This window comes from Danaus plexippus, chromosome 7 (assembly GCF_018135715.1).
Source record: "Danaus plexippus chromosome 7, MEX_DaPlex, whole genome shotgun sequence".
Taxonomy (NCBI): domain Eukaryota; kingdom Metazoa; phylum Arthropoda; class Insecta; order Lepidoptera; family Nymphalidae; genus Danaus; species Danaus plexippus.
In genome coordinates, this window is record NC_083541.1 from 4,791,968 (window position 1) to 4,813,561 (window position 21,594).

General features: G+C 31.2%; 1 protein-coding gene across 1 annotated transcript in view; it reads right to left on the reverse strand.

Annotated features, from left to right (window-relative positions):
• Positions 1-20,189, reverse strand: part of LOC116770544 (uncharacterized) — a 45,388-nt gene extending 25,199 nt beyond the window's left edge. The window contains exons 1-5 of the mRNA XM_032662064.2: positions 19,982-20,189; positions 18,391-19,779; positions 14,984-15,072; positions 10,765-10,951; positions 1,078-1,221 (exon numbers count right to left, since the gene is read on the reverse strand). Coding sequence (XP_032517955.2) covers positions 1,078-1,221; positions 10,765-10,951; positions 14,984-15,072; positions 18,391-19,779; positions 19,982-20,189 — 2,017 coding nt within the window. The remainder of the gene's footprint in view (positions 1-1,077; positions 1,222-10,764; positions 10,952-14,983; positions 15,073-18,390; positions 19,780-19,981) is intronic.
• Positions 20,190-21,594: the final 1,405 nt, after the last annotated feature.

Sequence of the window (21,594 nt, forward strand, 5' to 3'; positions counted from 1 at the left end):
TGTCCTTTATCATTTTAGATGGATCTCATGAAAATTCTATATGAAAAAGTCGGATATCACCATCATGCGTAACGATTGTTGACTATTTAAGTACACAGCGATATAATGCTAGATTAAAGCGTTTAAAGTTATATTCTATTATAATTTTTTTAAAGAGTAACAATACTTTCAAATAATGCATTTTAAAAACTTTAATATTGAAATAAAGCTAAATATTTGAATAGCTTGTTGGAGCATAATTAATTATGACTACCCCCAACGCAAATTAACGTGTATGAATACAATTCTAGAGAAATATTCCGACCGGTTTATGGTATTTTATTATTGAATAGACAGTATTAATATCATATTATAAATTATTTACATATTTCATATTATATAATAATAAATTATAGTTGTAATTATGTGAATTACAGTTTCTCTTATTTATATTTTTATATTATATAATGTTATATTATGTATATACAATAGCACGTCTCAACTACATCAAACATTCTCGAGCTTCTTTAAAGTAGAAAAGCTTGGTATTCTTTTACCTAGTTTCCACTTGTTTAATTCTTTATAGTGTTTGTTTTCGACTTTGTCATTCTACGACTGTTTGAAATTGAATTTGATTTTGTTTATTTAGAGAAAAAATACGACTTTGTTTGTATAGTGTACGTCGCATATTTGAATGACATTTATAATTTCATAAATGTGTATTAAAAAATTCTAAATATTTTTGGTCATTTGTTATATTTCTATCCTATGTTAGTAATAAATTCACTTCATTAAGGTTTCCAAGTTAAGACTACACGGAATTCTTCTAATTTCCTTGTCATTTAATTAAAATATTAACAATGTTAAACGTTTTCGTGAAATTCATGTGCATTTCAGAACTTCGCTGTCTCTGGAGAACCAAGAGTTATTTCGAAGATGAGGGATTTTATATTCCCAACGGTATACTTCATAATATATGTAAATATATATTTAGAAATGCATAATAAACTAACTCTCACATTTATATTATTAGGGAGTATTTTTGCATATATGTATCATTTAATTTTAATTTTGAAACTATAAATCATCATTACATACCTGAATCATCTCTATCTGGACCACTGTCGTGTTCAGATTCTGATTCATCCCAAATCGTGTCTGTGGTAATCTTCTGACGCGAGCACTCGATCCAGTATCCCGGTGTTGGAATCAGATTGTGAGGGTATTCTTCGCAGAACTCATCTGAAAAAATATTACATTGAGAACAAAACGACCGACAATCATCTAAACGTATAGAGGCAAGGCAAGACACCAAATATACAAGGTAAACGCACATCATATCGCTCCACGATCATTTCCTCTTAGATGGCCATATATAAATCAGATTGGATTATTTCTTAGACGAAATCTCTGATGGCTTATGTTTGGGTGTGTGCCAGTTTTATAATATTATCTGTTGAGCTGCCGTTCGTAATTTGAAAAGTTCTTTTATTAGCAAACTCTCTGGAGGGGCTTAAGCTGTAGCGGGAAATCCAAAACTCGCGAACTGGATAAATCCGGTTTACTTGATAACTTTTTTGGTAAACCCTTTTTTATTTGGACGTTTAACTTGATCGCTATTCGCTATATTAATTTAATTTAATATATATTATTAAATTTTTTTTTACTACCTGACAAGAATTTTAATATTTTAAAAACTGTCTAAGACGAGATCAGGTAAGAAAATTAACTCTGAAGTCACTTTAAAAATAAAATTAACAAATCGAGCATACATTTATTATTAATAAACGTGCTATTCTTATTTGTATGTAACATTCCTTTTGTACGTAGCATAAAACACTAATGTTTATTCCATAAAATACCCATAGCTCGAGTAATAATATCGTTATTTCTATGATTTCTAACAAATAGAACATACATATCTGTTTGTAACGAGAAAGTTTTTTCATATCTATAAATAAAACATAAGTCCATGAAAACAATTCCATAGTGAGAAATATCACAAATGTATGACCAGAAATAGTAAAATTTCTATTTCTGGGCATACATTTGCAGAAAAGATTGATTAAAAGATTTTATGCAGAAAACTTGATATAGAAGTGATGCCACATAAAGAGCTATTTTCCGGTAGCCAAAGACGAAATGGCCGTCGGTTGGCCTCTAGTGTTAGTTGGGTAAATGGATCGTCACAAATAATTAACTGGTGTATTAAGAAAATTACATGTGGCATAGATAATAAAATTGTGTACTTCGAGGCAACAAATTGGTTCTTAGCATCCATTATAGTATGTGTATGTAGTGTTTAACTTCATACTAGCAATGGTTTTATATATATTTTTGTTATCCAAATTAAATAAATAAAAGCTTAGAGAGAAGGAATTTCTACAAGCCTCATTATCTTCTAATGATCCAAACTAAAAAAATCCGACTTCGCTATTACAATCACGCTAATCTAATTAAACCAGTAATTTTATTAAATGTTCTCAAATAAGTAACAGAAATCATACCTTCAACTATTACCATTTTATTCCAAATTTATTGTTTCTATTATATACTATTTGATTAAAAAGAGCCATGTAATTGAAATACATTTTTTTGTTCTTATTTTTTTTTATGAAAGTAAATATAATATTATATAATCCTTATTAAAAGTACATTAAATTCGAGAGATAACGTCACTTTGGTATCGGAAAACTGGTGTCCCCAAACACCGATTTTAATCGCGATTAATTTGCAAAGAAATTTGTAATATTGTATAAATTGCTGATATCTTGTTTAATTTATTTTTTCCTAATTTTAAAAACAACAAGAAAGTATCTTATAGATTGTTATTCTCAAATGACCGAAATCATGTTGTTTATAATAGCAATGTCTTAAAATGGGATGACTTAGATCTCAGACTTTCTATATTTCACGGAAATGTAAACTTAAGTATTTACTTTAAATTATAGATTAGTGGGTATGTCCAATCCATTCTCAGAGAAAAGATGTTGACAAATGGGCAGAGAGAAAACAAAGAATTATATGGATTTAGTTTGTACGGATTGCGATACATTACTCTAATATAAAATAAATATGAATGTATATTAGCGTTTTATTACGAAATATTATTAAAAAAAACGAAAATACTACATTAAAACAATAACCAAATGTATAGGAATACGATTTCAAATTTACATTGGTGCATACACAATTTGTTTATAAAACTATTATTTCTTGGATTTACTAAGCGTTTATAATTATTTTTATCATCATACGATATCACAGCAACGGTGATCACATCAAATCTTAATAAATAAATATAGTAAAAAACTTTATTTACCATCGTGTGCAAAACGACCAAAATTTATAAAGAAGAAACATCTTCTAAGGGAACACCCTTACGCCCTATTGTAAGCCAGATTGATTCACCAACTCATAAACTAGCCAAATTTCTTCCAAAAATAATATCATCACTCCCGGGCCCCACAAAATCATTTGATAAGCATTCCTACCAGTTTGCTAATGACATAAAACATCTAAAATTTACAAAAAAGACATTATGGTCATTTTCGATGTACAGTAATTAATAACTAGTTTATTTGTTCTTGACTGCGTCAAGATTGTAAGAGGTAGGTTCAAGGATCCCAATATATCTATAGAATATGCAGAGCTACTAAAACATTGCCTAACAACTGGCTACCTTATGTGGAAGGATGAATTATACATACAAGTAGATGGAGTTGCAATGGATTCACCCGTTTCCCCCGTTGTGGCTGATATATTCATGGAGGATTTCGAGGCTCGAGTCCTTAGCTCTACTCTAATAAAACCTTTAATATATAAACGATATCTCGATGAAACCTTCACAATGTTAAATAAAAATAAAACATCGGTTTTTTTGAACTACAATAGTTCTATTAATAGCAAGATTCAGTTTACTATAGAATTAGAAGCAAATAATTCTTTAGCTTTCTTTGATATAAGTATATTCATTACGAATCCTGACAATACTTCGGGACATACTGTTTATGGGAAACCCACACATACGGATAGGCATTTCAATGGGAACTCACACCACCACCTTATCCAGTTAGCTACCGTTGGCAAATCTTTGTTTCCGAGAGCCCAAGAGCTTTGTTATGCTGACCATCAAGAGACCGAGTTGCAGCATGTAAAACGTACTCTCACCGCCAGCAACCTGCCCGTGCCTCGCCAGCAAGAACCATTCGAAGCCACCCACATTTGAGAAGGGAGTTACTGACAGAATTAGACAGAATATTGTAGGTGGTAGATCTTAGCTGTGATCAAGTTATTGCAGCTCGAACATGGGCTGGCTCAACGGGAGAAGTATCACCCTCTCACAGAAAAACAGCATGAAGTAGTCTTTAATGGCTGCGTTTCGTCTGATGAGTGAGAGAGCCGGTTGCCCTATCCCTGTTCCCACCCTTTCCTACCCCTCCTCTTTTACCTCCCTTTGCCAGTTTTACTTCCCCCTCTTCACTAATCGAGGGTGGCAACACATCCGCAATTCTATGATGCGGATGTTCATGGGCGAATGTACTACGTCCATCAGATAGTCCGTTTGCTCGGTTGCCCCCATTAGCATAAAAAAAAGATTAGGCAACATCTTGAAGAAGGTTTCGGTCAAGACTTTATAAAAACCACACAAGAAACTGAGCCAATTCTCGAGATCTATTAAGAATACCATTTCCTTACAACAAAGGGGTGTATACAAAATCGATTGTGACTGTGGCTTGTCATAAATTGGACAGACAAAGAGGAGCATCGGTTGAGGACAAACCAGGCTAATTTCAGGCTACATTCGGTTTGATATACCAGAGATCTTCGCTGGTGAAGACAGGTTCATACGAAGACTAATCCGCGAGGCTATTGAAATTAAAAAAAACATCTATATTTCAAAAGAGCAGTTGGCTGGAATCTATCCAACACCTGGGCCCCCTGGGTCATTAAAAACATAAAATCCCATGTCCACACCGCACACCACAAGACCTTGGGACACAGTTAGTGTATTTTGCAGGTATCTGAAGAGATACGCAAGAAAATTAAAAAGTCGTTGGCAGTAGATAATAAATAATAAAGCCAACAAGAGGCAGACATCCATCTCGTCTGCCCGTGATCACGGTTGCTGCAAAGTAACCGAAACTTCGGGAGTATGTTGTTAAAAATAATTATAAACGCGGAGTAAATCTGAAAAATATTAGACCCATTTCAATGATTACTCCCGAAAACCGTAGATCTCATCATTGGTTATATGTTACTTATATTTCGAAAATGTGAATTACTTAAAAAGTTCTGTAAATAAATATACTTTGTTTTGAAAAATCTTCACAACCATCATATATTTAGAAAGAAAGTACAAACGATATTATTTTAAACCGTTATAATACTGCCAAGATACATTTTTAGCAATAAAGTACAGAGTAAGTATAAGTTAGAAAATATATAAAAGAGGATTTCAAGGCATGTAGCAGTGTAGGTACGTAGATAATAGGACGGACGAACTCTATATAAAATATTTACATTCGGACCAAAGACCGACGACTCACACTAAAAATCCGTAGAAAATTTATCAGTACAAAGTTACCTCATCATTTTAGACATGCATTAAATTATTCTTCGGAGGAACATTATTGAATATTAAATTTTATTTAAAAGCAAGAAAAGTTCTCAAAGGCTTTAGTTTCGTCGTTGATGGCTGTATGGAGTGGATTTTTTTAAATCTCTTTTCAATTTACCTTCACCCTACACCTAACCGTTGTAAAGGGCTGAATTAGGGTAGTTTCCTTTTTGTGTGTATTAGCATAAAATGTGCTCGGTCCGGTTTAACCACAAATCTTATATACGTATAATATGTAAATGGCTTTTCCATAGTTTTTCTATAACAATATATGTGTCTAATAATATAAATAAAATATATTTAAATTTAATTTATAGAATAATGTTCCACTTCATCAATTATATATATTTTGTAATATTTTATTTATACTCGTTTTGATAACTAAGTTTATTAATCAAGGTACAAAATACAAAAGTAATCAGTCTTTGTTATTTAAGCATGGTATAATCTAGGTATGTTATAACTTAAGCTATCTCTAGATGAGTTTGTTTATACCTTTCTTGAATATAATAACAGTATAATATTTATATTCATTACAATTTGTTTCTGCTGGATATAAAGTACCTTCATGTATCTTCTTCCTTTGATGTATTAAAGGCGCTCTGTTCACTGTAAGGTAGAACACCAAACTCAATAATATGCTTGGCGTTCATACTTAGAGTGAACTGAACAGCCAATATTCTTCTTCAATCTTCGTAATTCTTCATAAGTCTTCTCAACTATCATATCATATCTATTATGTGAAAGCAAAAACATACATGTCTTTATATTTAACTGATAGTCCGTCTGCTGTTTATGGAAAACTAGAACAAGAATTTACTTCATAATCGTATACCATAAATACAATAATACATAGTATGTAATAAAACATAACGAAAACATTGGTTTTTATATATTTAGAATAACGTCTTTTAAAAAACAAATAGGAGAAAAATGAAAACATGAGGTGGTAATGAAACACAGCTCTCCGAGAACGTTGAAGGAGGCAGTAAGTTTTTAAATACTCTTACATTGAACGTTATTATATAATACTTAAAGTATCTTATTATAGGACATACGACTTCAATTTAAATTGATAAATTTAAAGAATTTAAGCTACAACATATAGTAATACGTTATATTAAAAAAATGCAACAATAGCGGGATTTGAATTGTATGCTCTATCTAACTTTAGCGATGAATTGAGACTTTTAAAATATTTATACATTCATATCGGAATAACTGAATCTTGCAGCAACAATCTTTCAGCGTAAAATAGCTTGAATGTTCAAATAATAACTTTGGTTTTCCACAACAATAACATGCATTAAAAATAATATTGATTTTTATTGTTTGCTTTTTTAATATGCATCGGTGTTACCATATGCTAATTTAATCACAACTACATCAGTGCCCAATTGCCATTAATTAATAATTATTATTCATTGTTTTTAATAAGCCGTTGTTACTGTTTATTATTAATTACTACATGCATCTATAAAACTAGAAATAAGAATTAATGTGATATTCAGAAACTAACATTCGATTTTCATTTCATTAATGGGGATTAAAACTTTATGAGAAACGACTTGTAGGAACTTGATTAATTACTTTTTCAAAGAATCCGAGTAGAGTTGCAAAAAATATTACCTTTTGCAGGTTGTTATATAAAAAAAAGTTGGCAAATAAACTTTTTCCTATTACCTTGCCTTTTTAAGAGTTAGGTTTGTGATAAAATTAAATTTAAACAGCATTCACTAATCGTTATTAGAAATATCGAATTGGACTTATCTCTATCTGCATGCATCCTACATACACATATCTATATGCGTCATACAATTAGATGATATTTGACAAAACAACTTTAGGCAAACAGAGAGCCGTTTACAATGAGATTACAATACAATCCCCGAAATGTCAAAAGATCCGCGACCCGCGTACGAAAATACAAAGGAAATATTAATTTCCGTTTTTGAAAAACATTCACGTTTCATGTGCATCCGTTAACAAGATATCATTACTGTTGACTCCTGTTTATAAATCAGAAACACAAATATAAAAGTAGTACAGTGTCATTTTTAAAATACTTAATACATAGATATACAAAATAGATTACATAAGTATTTATAATTAAAATTATATAAACCACCTTATTTTATATAATGCATTATATGTATAATTACAATAAAATTTAGGTAAACAGATACTTTTGTATTTTAAAACTGGTTCAATTTAAAAATACTAACTATTATACTCGTCTTTTCGATATTGATTTAATTCAGATATATTTACAAATAAGGTCGTTTTTGCGTTCACTGAATAAATGATCCGTAGCACGGCAGGCGGTGGAAAGGGAAATTTTTATGAAGTTCGTGCTTTATCATTCCATGTAAAGGTTTAATTAATATTTCACTGTGTGTTTTGGCTCTTTGCAAATGTAAACCCAAAGCTTTGCTGGATTTTAATTTGTTATTTCGTTAGGTTTACGCTGTTATATATAAAATATATTAAAGTTGCGATATCATTCTATTATTCTCTACTTTTATTTACTTCGAATGTATATATAGAGAGATTTAAGTACTTGCAAATAGATGGTATTATTGCAAATAACTTTTATTGCTTAAAGAAATTTATCAAGCATAAAATAGGAGTTAAAACAAAACTTATACGGGTGGGTAAATATATTATGGATGCCAGGACGCGGCAACAAACACAATTTAGTTTGACACGGTCCAACTTTTTCCTTTAAGCCATGATACGTATCTTGAGCTTACACAATTGGATGAGAAAGAGAGAAAACTTTTATTATATCAAACAGCAAACACGAGTGTAAACAAAATATAAAAAAATATATACATATGTATTACCTCATAATAATTTGAGAAGCATACCAAAAAAAGAATCGCTAGGAAAATATGATACAATCCAATTACTTTGATATTTTTAAGTTGGGTGTTTAATTAACGAATTAAAAAATAATGTATTTACATGTGTGATACAGAAAAATTTTAACATATTTATTTTTTTAACTATCATAACAGAATTTTAACGTTATAATATTTTCTTATTGTAATTTGAATTAACTTGTAGCATATAGACTAGATTTATTACTAGACTATATTAACTAAACTACATATTTACGTTTCAGTGTTATATACAGAAAATAACTGTTCCATATATTAAATATATATAAATATATATTTTATGCTCAGAATTTCAATTTTGTAGTTTCGTTTCATTTTTAAAGCCAATATATTAATTAATTGACAATATATTAGACACTATCGTCGGAGGTACGTTAGTAGACTTATTTCTGGAGAACTCTGAACATAATTTCATAAAATCCCTAACGAGAGTCATAAAATAACATTGTTTTTAATTTTTTTTTAACTCACAGTCTTTATACCAATAAGATAATAAAAAGTTTCATAAACTTCAATGGAAAATGACAGTCAAAGAACAAATGTTTATCATTTTTCATGTGAAAAGAGAAAAAGTTTCTAAGAATCTGTCGAACACACAATAACTAAGACATTCCTTTGTCTAATAATTTAAAAATATCCTTTATATATAATTGACAGCTACCTTCACAGCGGTTTAAATATTAAAGTTGGCGGCCCTATTCGAGGGATTCGGATGGGGATGAGCCTTAAAATGTTTATACTTTTCTGCGGATTGGGATCCAACCAGGAAAAGGGGGAAATTGAGTTACCTTGCATTTAATTTCACGGATGCTGATTCCAGGGTCCTTTGTCAACCTTTAGACATTGATGGATCATGAATATTTTATAGAAGCCTTTCAGATATTACTTCTGAATGTAGTCGAAAATTTACTGGTTATAGTCCAATTTGTTGCAAAATTAACTTTAACTTCATTAATAAAAAATTGTGAATCCGCATAACTATTATCGTTATAAGGGATACGAATAAATTATTAAAACGTTATTTAACTATAATTAAAATATTAAAATTCCATAAATATAAAAATATTATAGTTTTAATATTCAATATATAATGAAAACATATTATACGTACGTCACCTAATACAACAGACCTTCAGCCCTTCAACATGTTTATTCCATTTTAGGCTGACAGTTATCGAATACACAGGCATCTGATTGAAAGCACAATGGCGGTATGAGAGAAAATCTAAATTATATAACTCTTCGGGCCGTTTTTTTTTTTACTTTAATTCGGCTTTACTATATGGTTCAATACTTTTGTGTTGAGTTGACAATCAGATTGTTTAATATTATGTTTCAAAAAAGATACTTTTATATAAATTATTAATAAATCAATCAACAAGCGGAACAAGATCATAATTTTAATAAATATAGTAACTTAAAATGTTGTATAATCTCGTTAACCGAGCACTAATTTCGCCCGAAGCCTCGGGGTAGATCTCCATTTGAATGTCACTAAATTTGAACGTAATTATTCCATTTTGGGAATTTTGGAACATTTTGTGAGAAACGTAACGATTCGTTGACATTTTATTGTGTCAATTAAGAAGAAAATTGGAACGCACCTTGTGGATTCGCATTTGTTAATGCTTTTATAATACTCTTTGATCTTGGTTAGTTTGATTTATTTCGCAGATTATGTGTTTCGAGATTATTTTCATAAAAAAAATTATAAAGATATATTATTATGCTCAGGTTGAATAATTTTATTTATCTAATTAAGACGTCGGAGTCATTAGTAAGCAAATAATCTCGTATTGTTTTAAAGGATTTGATAATAATCTAAATACCTATCAAATAAAAAACAATAAATGTTATTTGATAAATTTATGTATTCGTTTTTTAAAATCTCATTTCAACTTTTCCTTTATAACTTGCTAAAAAAACTCCGCTACAAACTAACTACAGCTTCCAATAAACTGACTGTCGTTGACGTTGTATTACATTTTTCATCTTTCAAAAGCTTGTTCATTTTTTCAACTTTGTTTTTAATTTCAGACAATTTGTTCTGTTTTAATATCATTTAGGACATAGCATCGGATAATGAAATGGTATTCATTCCTTACTAATTAATAATTACGTTAGCACTCGACTTAACTATATGTAACAGCCACAAACCTTGCATATTAATGGGTCCTTTTTTACCATCAAACCTAATTGGTATTGCTAGATGTTTGTATAAATAATGGCAAGTAAATAAAAGTTCTCATAGTTCATATATACCTGAGCAAGCTTGAGGAGGCAAAGGGAATATGAGGGTAGTCGACGACTTCCGCCTGGCGACAGCACATCCAAGCGACTGGGGTTTGAAGCTGCGAAGCTGTTGCATGAAGTCACTGCACTCCATCAGCGCCACGTCCGCGAAGTGCAAATCGCAGAGAATCTGATTCTTGAAACGGCGAGCACGTTTCTAGAAAATATTTTAAAGTTAATTTTCATTATACGATCTAGGAAAACTGGTTTCAATTTGTTTTTATGTGGTTAATTCAACTGTCATATTTTAGATGTAGAATTCTTCATTGTAATTACAAAAAAACAGATTGTTAATAATAATTTGGTACATGACACAAAGGAAAACAATACGTTTAGTATTTTTACAGATAAAATAAACTTTATGAGCTTTAGTAAAAGATTATGACTGACACACGACCTTCTTTCTGAAACATTATCTTTTCCAGTACAAAAGTTCCGTAAACAAAGAGGACATTGAAATAAGATATCTACTTTAATATGTCAACCCTTGTCTTACGAAATCAGAGAAAAAGTCTTCAATGTATATACTAATATAAAAAATAACATTTATATTTTAAAAAGGAAAAGTTATAAACATCGAAGGTTTACTTGTTTAATTGCTTATGATAATAGTTAAATAAAAAAAAATATATTTTAATAGTATAATCACGCGATGGTAGGATTGTATTGGTTACACTGTGTTAGATTGTGTAAAATTTTACGACCTCTGATTTATGTGACGTGTATATAATTTGTGGGTCTAATTACAGCTGTCATTTACTTGTGAGGGATGACAGATGTCTGGAATTGTGAAGAGAAACTATGTAATTGTATTAAACTTTTGTAATTTTAATGATTTGAATTAGGTATAATCTTTTAACACAGATCGTTAGACGTTAAGTTGTATAGATTGGGTGACGTAATGATAGTAATAAAGCTTAAATTTATCCGCAGAGATTAATCTATTTACATGCAAAGTTTGATTTAGCTAAGTAAGTGACTATGTTCAAAATAAATTAAGGCAGATTTAAAATGTGCAGATGTGTTTACGTTTTAGTAAAAGAAACCACAGGGAATACTTTAATATGTGTGTTTATTTTTTTTCCTTTTTTTAAAGCGTTAAAAGATTTGCCGCTCCATTACACATAATCTGCTTCGATGTTGATATTTGAACACATTGTTTTATATTTCACAAAAAATATGTCCATATTTTTTTATGGACTTAGGCCAGAAACTTCTAGTATTTATAGTCTTTAGTTTTATGAGAAATTGCTGAAACTTTTTTGAACACACCTTTGAAGTTTAAATTATTTTTTTCTATATGAATAAAAAAACGAAGTACTTTTATTGATGTCATATAAAAAATGATGTTAAGAACGAGCGTTTTATGGTGGAAGTTTGAAAAACTAGAATGATATCAGCTGAAAAAAATTGAAATTATCTATATTTCATTTTCAAATTTGATTCTAGGAAGTTAGGTACATAAAAGATTCGAATTTCATCTAAGAATAGGATACTATCAAACATTTAAACGCTTCATTATGTTATCGTAAAATTTTCAGTAAAACAATCGTTTCATAAGAATGTAAATAATAGAAAATCCTATTTAGAATATAATTCTCTGAAAAGAAATGGCCATTTAACTGTAATTACATAACCTTCCCCTGAACACGCACAAAGCTATTAGGGATCTGAAAGGAAGACATTCAATGCTTGCTCCAATAAAGGGTTCGATATCAATCAACATAATTGGGATGTTTTTCATTCCAAGCATGCCTTTAAGCAAAACTATTTTGATGTTATTCACTTGCTTATATGCTTATAATTTTATATAATTATCAAAGTGTATTTAGTTACTATTAGTCAAGTGTATGTTAAACCTGTTTTCCTTATTATAGCTTACAAAATCAGAACAATTAGAACTAATCAGTCTAAGGGAAGACAATAAACCTTACTATACTTCAGGAAAGTGATTGTTTCGCTTTCATGCCACTGTAACTGGCTTCATTGTGGTTCCCTTTGATTAATTCCGCTGAAGAAAACCTTTGTAGGTGGGTTTGTTTTATCCTGATATATTTCTTATACTTGTGAAACTGATAGTTCTTTCAAATACAAATTGTATTTGCGATATATAACATTTTAATTATCTTTAAATTTTGTTCTTCCTTATTAAGTATAGAATTTTTCACATGATTTTTATGGGGGAGTATTGAATTCAGTTGAATGATTCACTATGAGCATGTAAACTATAACGTTAAATTAAAAGTGAGTCTGTTAGTTGAAATAGGCAAATATTTTCTTAGGCGAAGCACCATTGGTCCAGTTTTCGGACATTTACTTTGCAGTTTCAGAACCCACTCGGAATTGGATTACTTTCCGATACACTTATTTAAATTTACTAGTTTTGTTGAATTTTATTTTTTATAACTATAGATTAATAACAAAAAAAATTTAAACGAATTTTTTTGACAGAAATTATAAAAATTGATAAAGGAGCCCCAGTAATAAAATGTCTTAAATATTCAGAGCGATGTTAAATTGTAATTAATTTGGAAAACTCAATATACACAAAATGTTCCATCTACTTCAATTATAAGATAGGTCGATATGACATTTTGTATCGGCTGAATTTGTTACAAGAACATCTTATTACCAGAGACAAAAAGTATATACCTTATTTTTTTTTATTATTTATATCTATAAGTAAGTATGGTTTTTCAAGTTTTGGAATTCCTTAAAATGTATTTATTTGATTTTAAACAACTGCATAAGAAACTACAAATGACGTCAAAAACATATAAAAGTAGCAATTTTCTAAAGCATTGTTAATTTTTTTTTCCCAATTCCTATATCTAGGAACTACGGAAGCTTGTTTTTTTTTTAATAATAAAAGTTAAATGGTACACCCGTTTGTAATTCTCAAATCGAAAATATTATTTATCATTCAATTCTAGCAAAACGATAGGAATTATTTGTACTGTTATTATTTCAAACCACGGATTTTTTCTATGTAACGAAACTTTTCTTTTTAATATAACTTCTGTATCGAATCTGGACTTTGTAAGTGCAAATTACTTCCAAGCCTTTGATGAAGGATACTTTGACAGTCGATAATGTTGCGCAAGTTACGGTTACTGCCAATGGCTGTTCTGATTGATAGCTTCATACACAGTTAAAAGGTTTTCCCGGCTCTTATAAGTAAGTTAAAATAGATTAATATTTTCCTCTTACATTGTTGTGATCTTTAACGTACTTGTGTTATTTTTAAACATTTTTATTCATTTGAGGTGGATGGGTGGATCGTAGCTGCATCGTAGCTTTTAAACGGACTGACCGGTTGGAAACGAGTTTTTTTTATATGAATGCCAGTTCATGTCAGTTCATGTCAGAATGCATGTCAGTGTTCCAGTAATATACGAATATTAACTCTTTTCCAAAATGCTGGGTGGTATTTTTTTCGTATGATTATAAAATAGTCTATTATGTGCTTTACACATATTAGTATAATCTTTTGGTAATGCGTAGGTTTTTATTTTTATTTTAAAATTACGAAAAGACTATTGTGAGCAATCTCTATGTTTATTCTAAATTTACTATGCGAAATTTTTGTTAATTATTTATTTATTTAATTTAACATACAAAAACATGTACCAAATTAAACTAAAGAAAAAATAACCGGCATTTAGTTTGTTCGTTGTTTTAGTCGTCTTTATTTATAACGTTACATATTAGTTAAAGAAATGGTTATGCAATATTTTCCTTATTCTTTAGTTCACTGAAACATTACGTGGAACGAAAATGTAACCTTTTAGATATCGGTGTAAGGGTACGGAAACAGAACCATTCATACTGCTCCGATACGGAGGTTTGATATGTCCTTCTGATATCTATACCGGTGTCTTTTTAGGAGCTTTTTAAATATAACAGTCTAACATCATATCTGGCAACATAAAAGGAATCAATACTGACTTGGAATTCTTTCAAGATATTGTTGTTTTTTTTTTATGTGTATTTTAATTCGTAAGCAGTAATTATTTTATGATGTACAAGATATTTGTCTCTTGGTGTAATTACCAAATTGAGAAAATGTTTCAACACAAAAATCAAGACACATTGCGTTAATAATTTAGTAAATATACTCATTCCTTTCCTCATTCATTATTTTGATGGGTTTAAATTTATTTCTTAGCAAAAAATATTATGCACTTACTTGATTTGGTCCGGTGAGATTCAACCCGCAGGAGTTGCAACGAAGGCATTCCTCGTGATAATGGTTGTTGTCGTACAACGGGGATGGCTCTGTAATTTCGTTTCTTTTAATATGATTCATCCAAAACAGAAAATTACAAAAGATACAAAATATTAAAAAAACTGTTATCTTATTTAAATGTAGTGGCTAGCATCGTCCAAAAATGTAGAAATTTACGAAAGTTGAATTCAATTTTCATATACGAGATTAATATTAATGACAGTTCTAATTCTAGAGTTATAAAAACAAGACATCCAAGGAAGTAATAAATTATGTAATAACAACAAGATGCAAGATGAAACTACAACAAGATTTAAGCATCTTGTTATTAAATCTATTGTTCATTTAAGTCAACTGGAGGTCTTTAATAATAATTATGCTTTGAAGCAGAATATATTACAATTTTAATCTTAATAACATACACTTAGAGATTAGTTTTGAGGTTTATATTTAAAATTGATTATTAACTATTAGTTGGATGAGAACGTGAAAGAAAACTTGATTTTTTTAACTTTTAAGTAGAGATTGTTTTGTTTTATTACTAGCAAAAAGGTCTCCCTTTTATTTTACTGAATATAAAATATGTTATATGATACAAAATGTGTAACATCTGAATAGCTCAATTTTATATAAGTTAGTAAAAATTGTATCGATTATATAAAAATATCCTTTGTTATGTAAAATTGTGAATCAAAACGAATCATTTTATTTTGATCCTTGATTTTTTTAATTATTCGAGTCATGTTTACAGGCTTACGATTGACTAAGCTTTAAGGATTTGAATCCCATTTAATATGAATGTTTGAAAAACACACTCACTCACAGAGAATGTATGTGCCAAATTGCTCGCCAGCAGTGAAAGTGAAATTTTCTTGGCCAGTAGCCAGAAGGGAATATTAGTGGCGTTGGGTGGAATGCCAAATTGCCAGCCTTTGAAACTTCAAAAAATTTTTTTTGTTTAATTTAATTAATATATATGAACGGTATATATTTTTAATATATAACAGCATTTTTTTTATTTGTTTTTAGAGTTCTATCCACATTAAGAGCTATATGATCTATTATAATATCAATCATTCCACGTACATAATAAAAAACGTACAATTTTATTGAAGTATTAAAATAAAGTAGGTCATAATTAAAACGATCGCAGGCAGTAAAGCGGGCAGTAAATACGTATTTCCATCTTTATGAGTCCCTACAATACAGGACGATAATGTTTATTTCAGTTTCCTTTAATATTAAGGTCGTTTACCCAAACAAAAATGTAAGCTCATTAGTATTTTTATTAAATTTTCTTTATCTATTTTTATGTTGTTGAATCGTATCACTATATTTTAAATTAAAGTTAATGAACACATACAGGACACTAAATTGTTGTAAGAAATCTGTGTGCTGTTAAAACCTGAGTTAGATTTTAAAATATGTATATATATTTTTAAAAGCAAAAATTATTTTAGAAATATCGAAATTTATTGAAATGAAATAACTTTTATATGATATTTTTTTTTTATTTATACATTTAACATTTATACAACGATTCATAAAATATAGAAACGTGGAACTTTTATAACTACAGACGTACATAAATTTGGTAAAAGATGGGACGAGATAAATATTTCCAAGTAGATACGATAGTAAATATTGAGACACAACTATTAGATGGTATTTATTAGAGTTTCAGAAATTTTCTATCTACTATTATAATCTATTTGAGCGTCCTGTTTTTTGGTTTAATTGCTTATAGTTCTTGTTTCTGGTCTATTTAATAAAACCTCAACCAACGTCATCAGTACAGGACGACATGATGCCAATACGGAATCAAATTATTTATATACTCTCATATTCAGTAAATTATTTGTGCTTATTATTATTGGTATTTAATAAATTATTTGTGCGAAAAATTTATAGTGCTTTTATCTGAATGTCTTAAGTACAAAATATCTTTTGGCGTACGAAAAGCAAGATTTTAATGCTTCCCAGCCTTTATAACATTTATTACATTTTTAGTCAAAGGGAAATTATAGCCATTAGGGTCACGGGCGTTTGTCAATATTAAATATCTTTCACGATAGTTCTTAAGGAGCCCAAATTTCAAGAAATTTTTCGATTCAACAATTTAAATGTAGATATACAAATCCAAAAGGTATATATATATATATGTATGTGTTGTATAAATAATCTTCATAACTATGATATTGAGAATAATTAATTAATAAAGTTGTTAGCTACTACAATTTTGTAATAACTAAAATTTATATTACGACTGGAATAAACATTTTTTTAAACCTAATTTCCTTTGAAATTTTAAAAACCTTTAAACAGATAAATATTTGAGTTTTTTATTGGCACTAGTAATAACGTTATTCCATTGAATCGTTACTCAATTGCTGTTTAAAAAATTATTTACTTACCATAGTTCTCCACTTTTAAACTTTTAGTATTCTCCAGTTATTATTATTTAAAATAGTTTTTGAATTTGGCGTTTTTTTTTCTAATATTTATATAAAAATCGTTTTTATTTTTCACTCGCAGGAAGAATCGTTCATTAATCACAATTTAACACTGTCCCGTAAGCTATTACAAAGTCACTTATAATTAAATCGAAAACAATTTTTATCAAAAGCCAAAAAAATTATAATATATAAGATATATCCCGGTAAAATCTACGTTAAACTCCTTAAATTAGTTTTTATTCGTTGTAAAATCAGCGTAAATTGATGTTGGTCTACAAATATTTACTCGTAATTTTAGGCTGTCAATATAATGTTGAGGTTATTCGTTGTGTACGGCACGTCACTTTCGTTTTAGTAAACATGGCAGCGTTAGTGGGCAACAGATGACAGGGCGCGGGCGAACGAACCTGCGCCTGGCGTTCGTGTTCATCTCATCTCGCTACCGAGCTCCGAGCGGACGTTCTGCTACTTTCAAATGCTAGCTGACAGTTACGCGTCCTCCCTATACAATCAGAGGGCGCCACGGCACTTTTATTAAAGAAGCCTCTCTTAGTCCTTCACTCCGTCGATAAAACAGTCATCACATGCAGCTAGAAAGAGATGTAAAATCATCTCGCGAATCGATTGGCTGATGAAAATGGGCGGGGAACAAGCACGTGGCTGAAGCTTTTGTAACCGCGAGAATAGTTTGCATTGTTGTATTTCAAATTTTAATTTTTCACATTCTTTTAGAATGGTTAATAATATAATTTGATTTTTATTAAGTTTAAATTATGATTATTCATGTTTATGTCTATTTGTTTTTTCGAAGGATAATATGATAGGATAATATGGCGAGAAGTATGGATATGTAGGATATATTATAATCTATGAGTTTGTGTTAAATACCTATACTTATAAACATCTACTTACCAGTTTGTGTACTGGAGTCAAAGAATGTACTCGTAGTTTCTACCGTCATGGTACCAATAGTGCCATCGAGTATTTGTGTTGAAGAATCTCGGCGACCACGAGCACGCATACAAGCGTCATCACTCTGGGAGCTTTGTCTTCGAAAATTACGACATCGTATCATTTCTTCTGTTGTAGATTGACGTCTAAAACCACGTGCTATCAATATCTCTTCCGTGGTCGATTGTCTTCTAAACATCGTTCTCTCAGGAGGTCGTGCACAAGGGCTTGGATCTCGGCTTGAACACGAGCTCGACTCAGGACTTCTTGCTCGACCAACTCTGGCACATGAAGCTTGGCGTCTTAGGCGACTTCTTCGACGAGCGGCTGATGGGCTAAGTTCACCACCCCCTGCGCGATCAGGACTCAACTGGTTTCTTTCCCTTTTTGGCCGTGCTGAGTCAGGACTTAACGAGTCACGTCTGGCTCGGCCTGCATCATCCGGTTCCAGAGTAGGTCCGGAATCTCTGCGACGGGTTCCAGGTGGACCAGTGGGGTCATCAAAAGCAGTTGCTTGTCTTTGTAATCTGCCTAATCTTCGTTCTGGACTAGCCGTAGCTCGTGAATCTCGTCTAGCTCGACCACATTGGGTGGTAGAATCTCGCCTGCCACCTAATTGTGGAGGTGTTTTTCCACCAGGAGTAACTTGAGTACCCTGTGCAGACTGGGTAGCCTGAGTGGCTTGAGTAGTCTGTGTTGCATTGGATGTGGGTACAGTTGGTGAAGTTGGCGAAGGTGTAACTGCTGATGTGATAATTGTTGGCATAGTCATTGGTGGGCATTCTCCATCTGAGCGACTTGGCTCGTGCACTGTTACTACTGTCACAGAGGGTGGATGAGTTGATGGACCAGGATCGGATGATGCATCTACGAAAGATGGCGGACCCGGTGTCGGTGGAGAACCTCGTCTCTTTTTGTGAGTGGCGACTATACGCGGTGGGGGAGTCGCTAAGGAATCACGTCGATGTCGGTGACCATCGACCGAATCACGCCGATCTTTACCATCTCCAGATCCTCTTCGTTTAACCCTGCGTTCTCTGTTTGTCATTACAGCTATAGAATCTTTGCGATCTAAGCTGTTGGGAAAATCTGTTTTAAAATCATGAGGGACAGCTCTGGAATCCCGGCGTTTAGACACTGAGGATTTAATTCCAGAATCCGCTGACGATTCGCGTCGACGACGAGGGGGTGGTTCATGTCGGGCCCAAGGTAAGGAGCGAGCTAAGTCTGCCAATGTCTCTCGTCTGGATAAGGGAGCTCTTTGACGTCTGGGTGCGCTGCTCCCACCACCCCATTCGCGGAGTATGTCGGTAAGTTGAGCAAGCGACGAACGACGACGGCGGGGACCACCTATGAAATTAAACATATTCGTACGGTATTTATCATTATAATATTTTTATTTGCATTTCTCGTTTGCATTGAAAACATAGAAACATTGCTGGTGAAACATAAAATTAATTATTTCAAATGTAAGCTTTGTAATCAGTTTTAGTTTATTTCAAATGCAACACAATCTTTTATCGTTTTTTTAGTTTATTAAATAAAACTTTACCCCTGGGTTGATCTGAGACATCGGGCTCTGGTGGTGATAAGCAACACACTTGGGCTGCAGAATCCCTGCGGTTCCCAAGCCGCTGTCTGAGGGTAGATTCTTCCAAATTGGATCTTGTGAGTTCGTCCCATCCATTCCCTCCTGCCCATACCAAACCAACTTGGTGTGATAGTATCGGTAAATTGCAGACGAAGCATATCGCCGTCATGGTCCTGTTAAGAATAAAATTCTTAAATAAATCGTTTAAAACAGAAAATGCGCACCGCCAAAGTCTGGTACAATCTTTGGCACCAAATAATTCTTAGATTAAGATCAGTTAAAACTCACGCTTTGTTGTTATGAAAATGTGTGAATGGAAACATGACAAAGAACAACGATCTACTCCGCGTACAATGAGTGAAGCCACATATCACGTCCTTGTTTCCACATCATCGGACTGATAACTGAAGAGGCGACTCGAAATTAAGTAATAACCGCTCCTATGCGTGACGACATGGGTAATATACCAATAAACTATTGATAAAACACTCACATATTAATTCTGAATGTGCATCTTTATTATCGTAGACCAGATGTTTATGGCGGTTTGAAAGGGAAATGCTGAAATATCTGAGTTTCAATATTGAAAATATGGTACTATTGATTTATCATCATCAGGTTCCACAAATTTAAAATAAATACTAGTTAAGATAAATAGAGTTTTCGGTTTTTGTCATATTTAATTTTAATATTTTTAACACTAAAATTGATAGCGTAGGCTGATGTTTAAAGTCTGAAAACCATAACACAAATTTATGAATGGAAAATTATGATTAATAAAGTCAAGTTATGACATTGGCATTGGCACTTGATGTGTTGATAAGCCTATCTATTGGCTGTACGCCCGAACTATTTCCCGCCTTGATACATCTAAGAACGATTTTACATTGTAACAATATTTGATGAAATGGAAACTTACAATGTGCTCAATCGATTTGAAATTATCTGTTCAATGAGTTTTAAGCGTACGTAAACTAAACAAATACAATGTTGGCTTTATGAAGGCAAATGAGAAAGTCAAGTCCAATCTAACAATAACCTGTAACTTCATCGTGCTAGTGCGGTGAAAACCAATCTTATTTATTGACTTATGTTCATGTACTATATAAATTTATAGTAACGAATATTATGTGTGAAGAAAGTCCTGGCTAGACTACATAGTCTAAAAATAAGCATATCGTTTATCAATAACGAACTTCTAGTAAATTAAGGCTCTGAAATGTAAATGTCGTAACGAAGCTATATTTTTTTAATTTTTCTACTACTTAACTGTTATTTGTCGAAAATATAAAGTGCTTTTAAACTACGTTGATGATGTATCTATCTATTGCTTTTGAAATCTGTGGCTACAAATTAATGAATATTGGCTCTGTTATATAGAGTTTCCTTCTAACAAAACTAAATTAATGGTCTACTTAACTTACCTGTTAAGTTAGTAGAGAAATAATTAAAGGAGAATGCTACTTACGTCTAAAATTATCTATTGTTGCAATATACCTGGAAAAGCTTAGGATAGTGTAAAGCGAAATACTGTGTGTTTAATGTCTATGAGTGTTAATAGTCCTGCTACATAG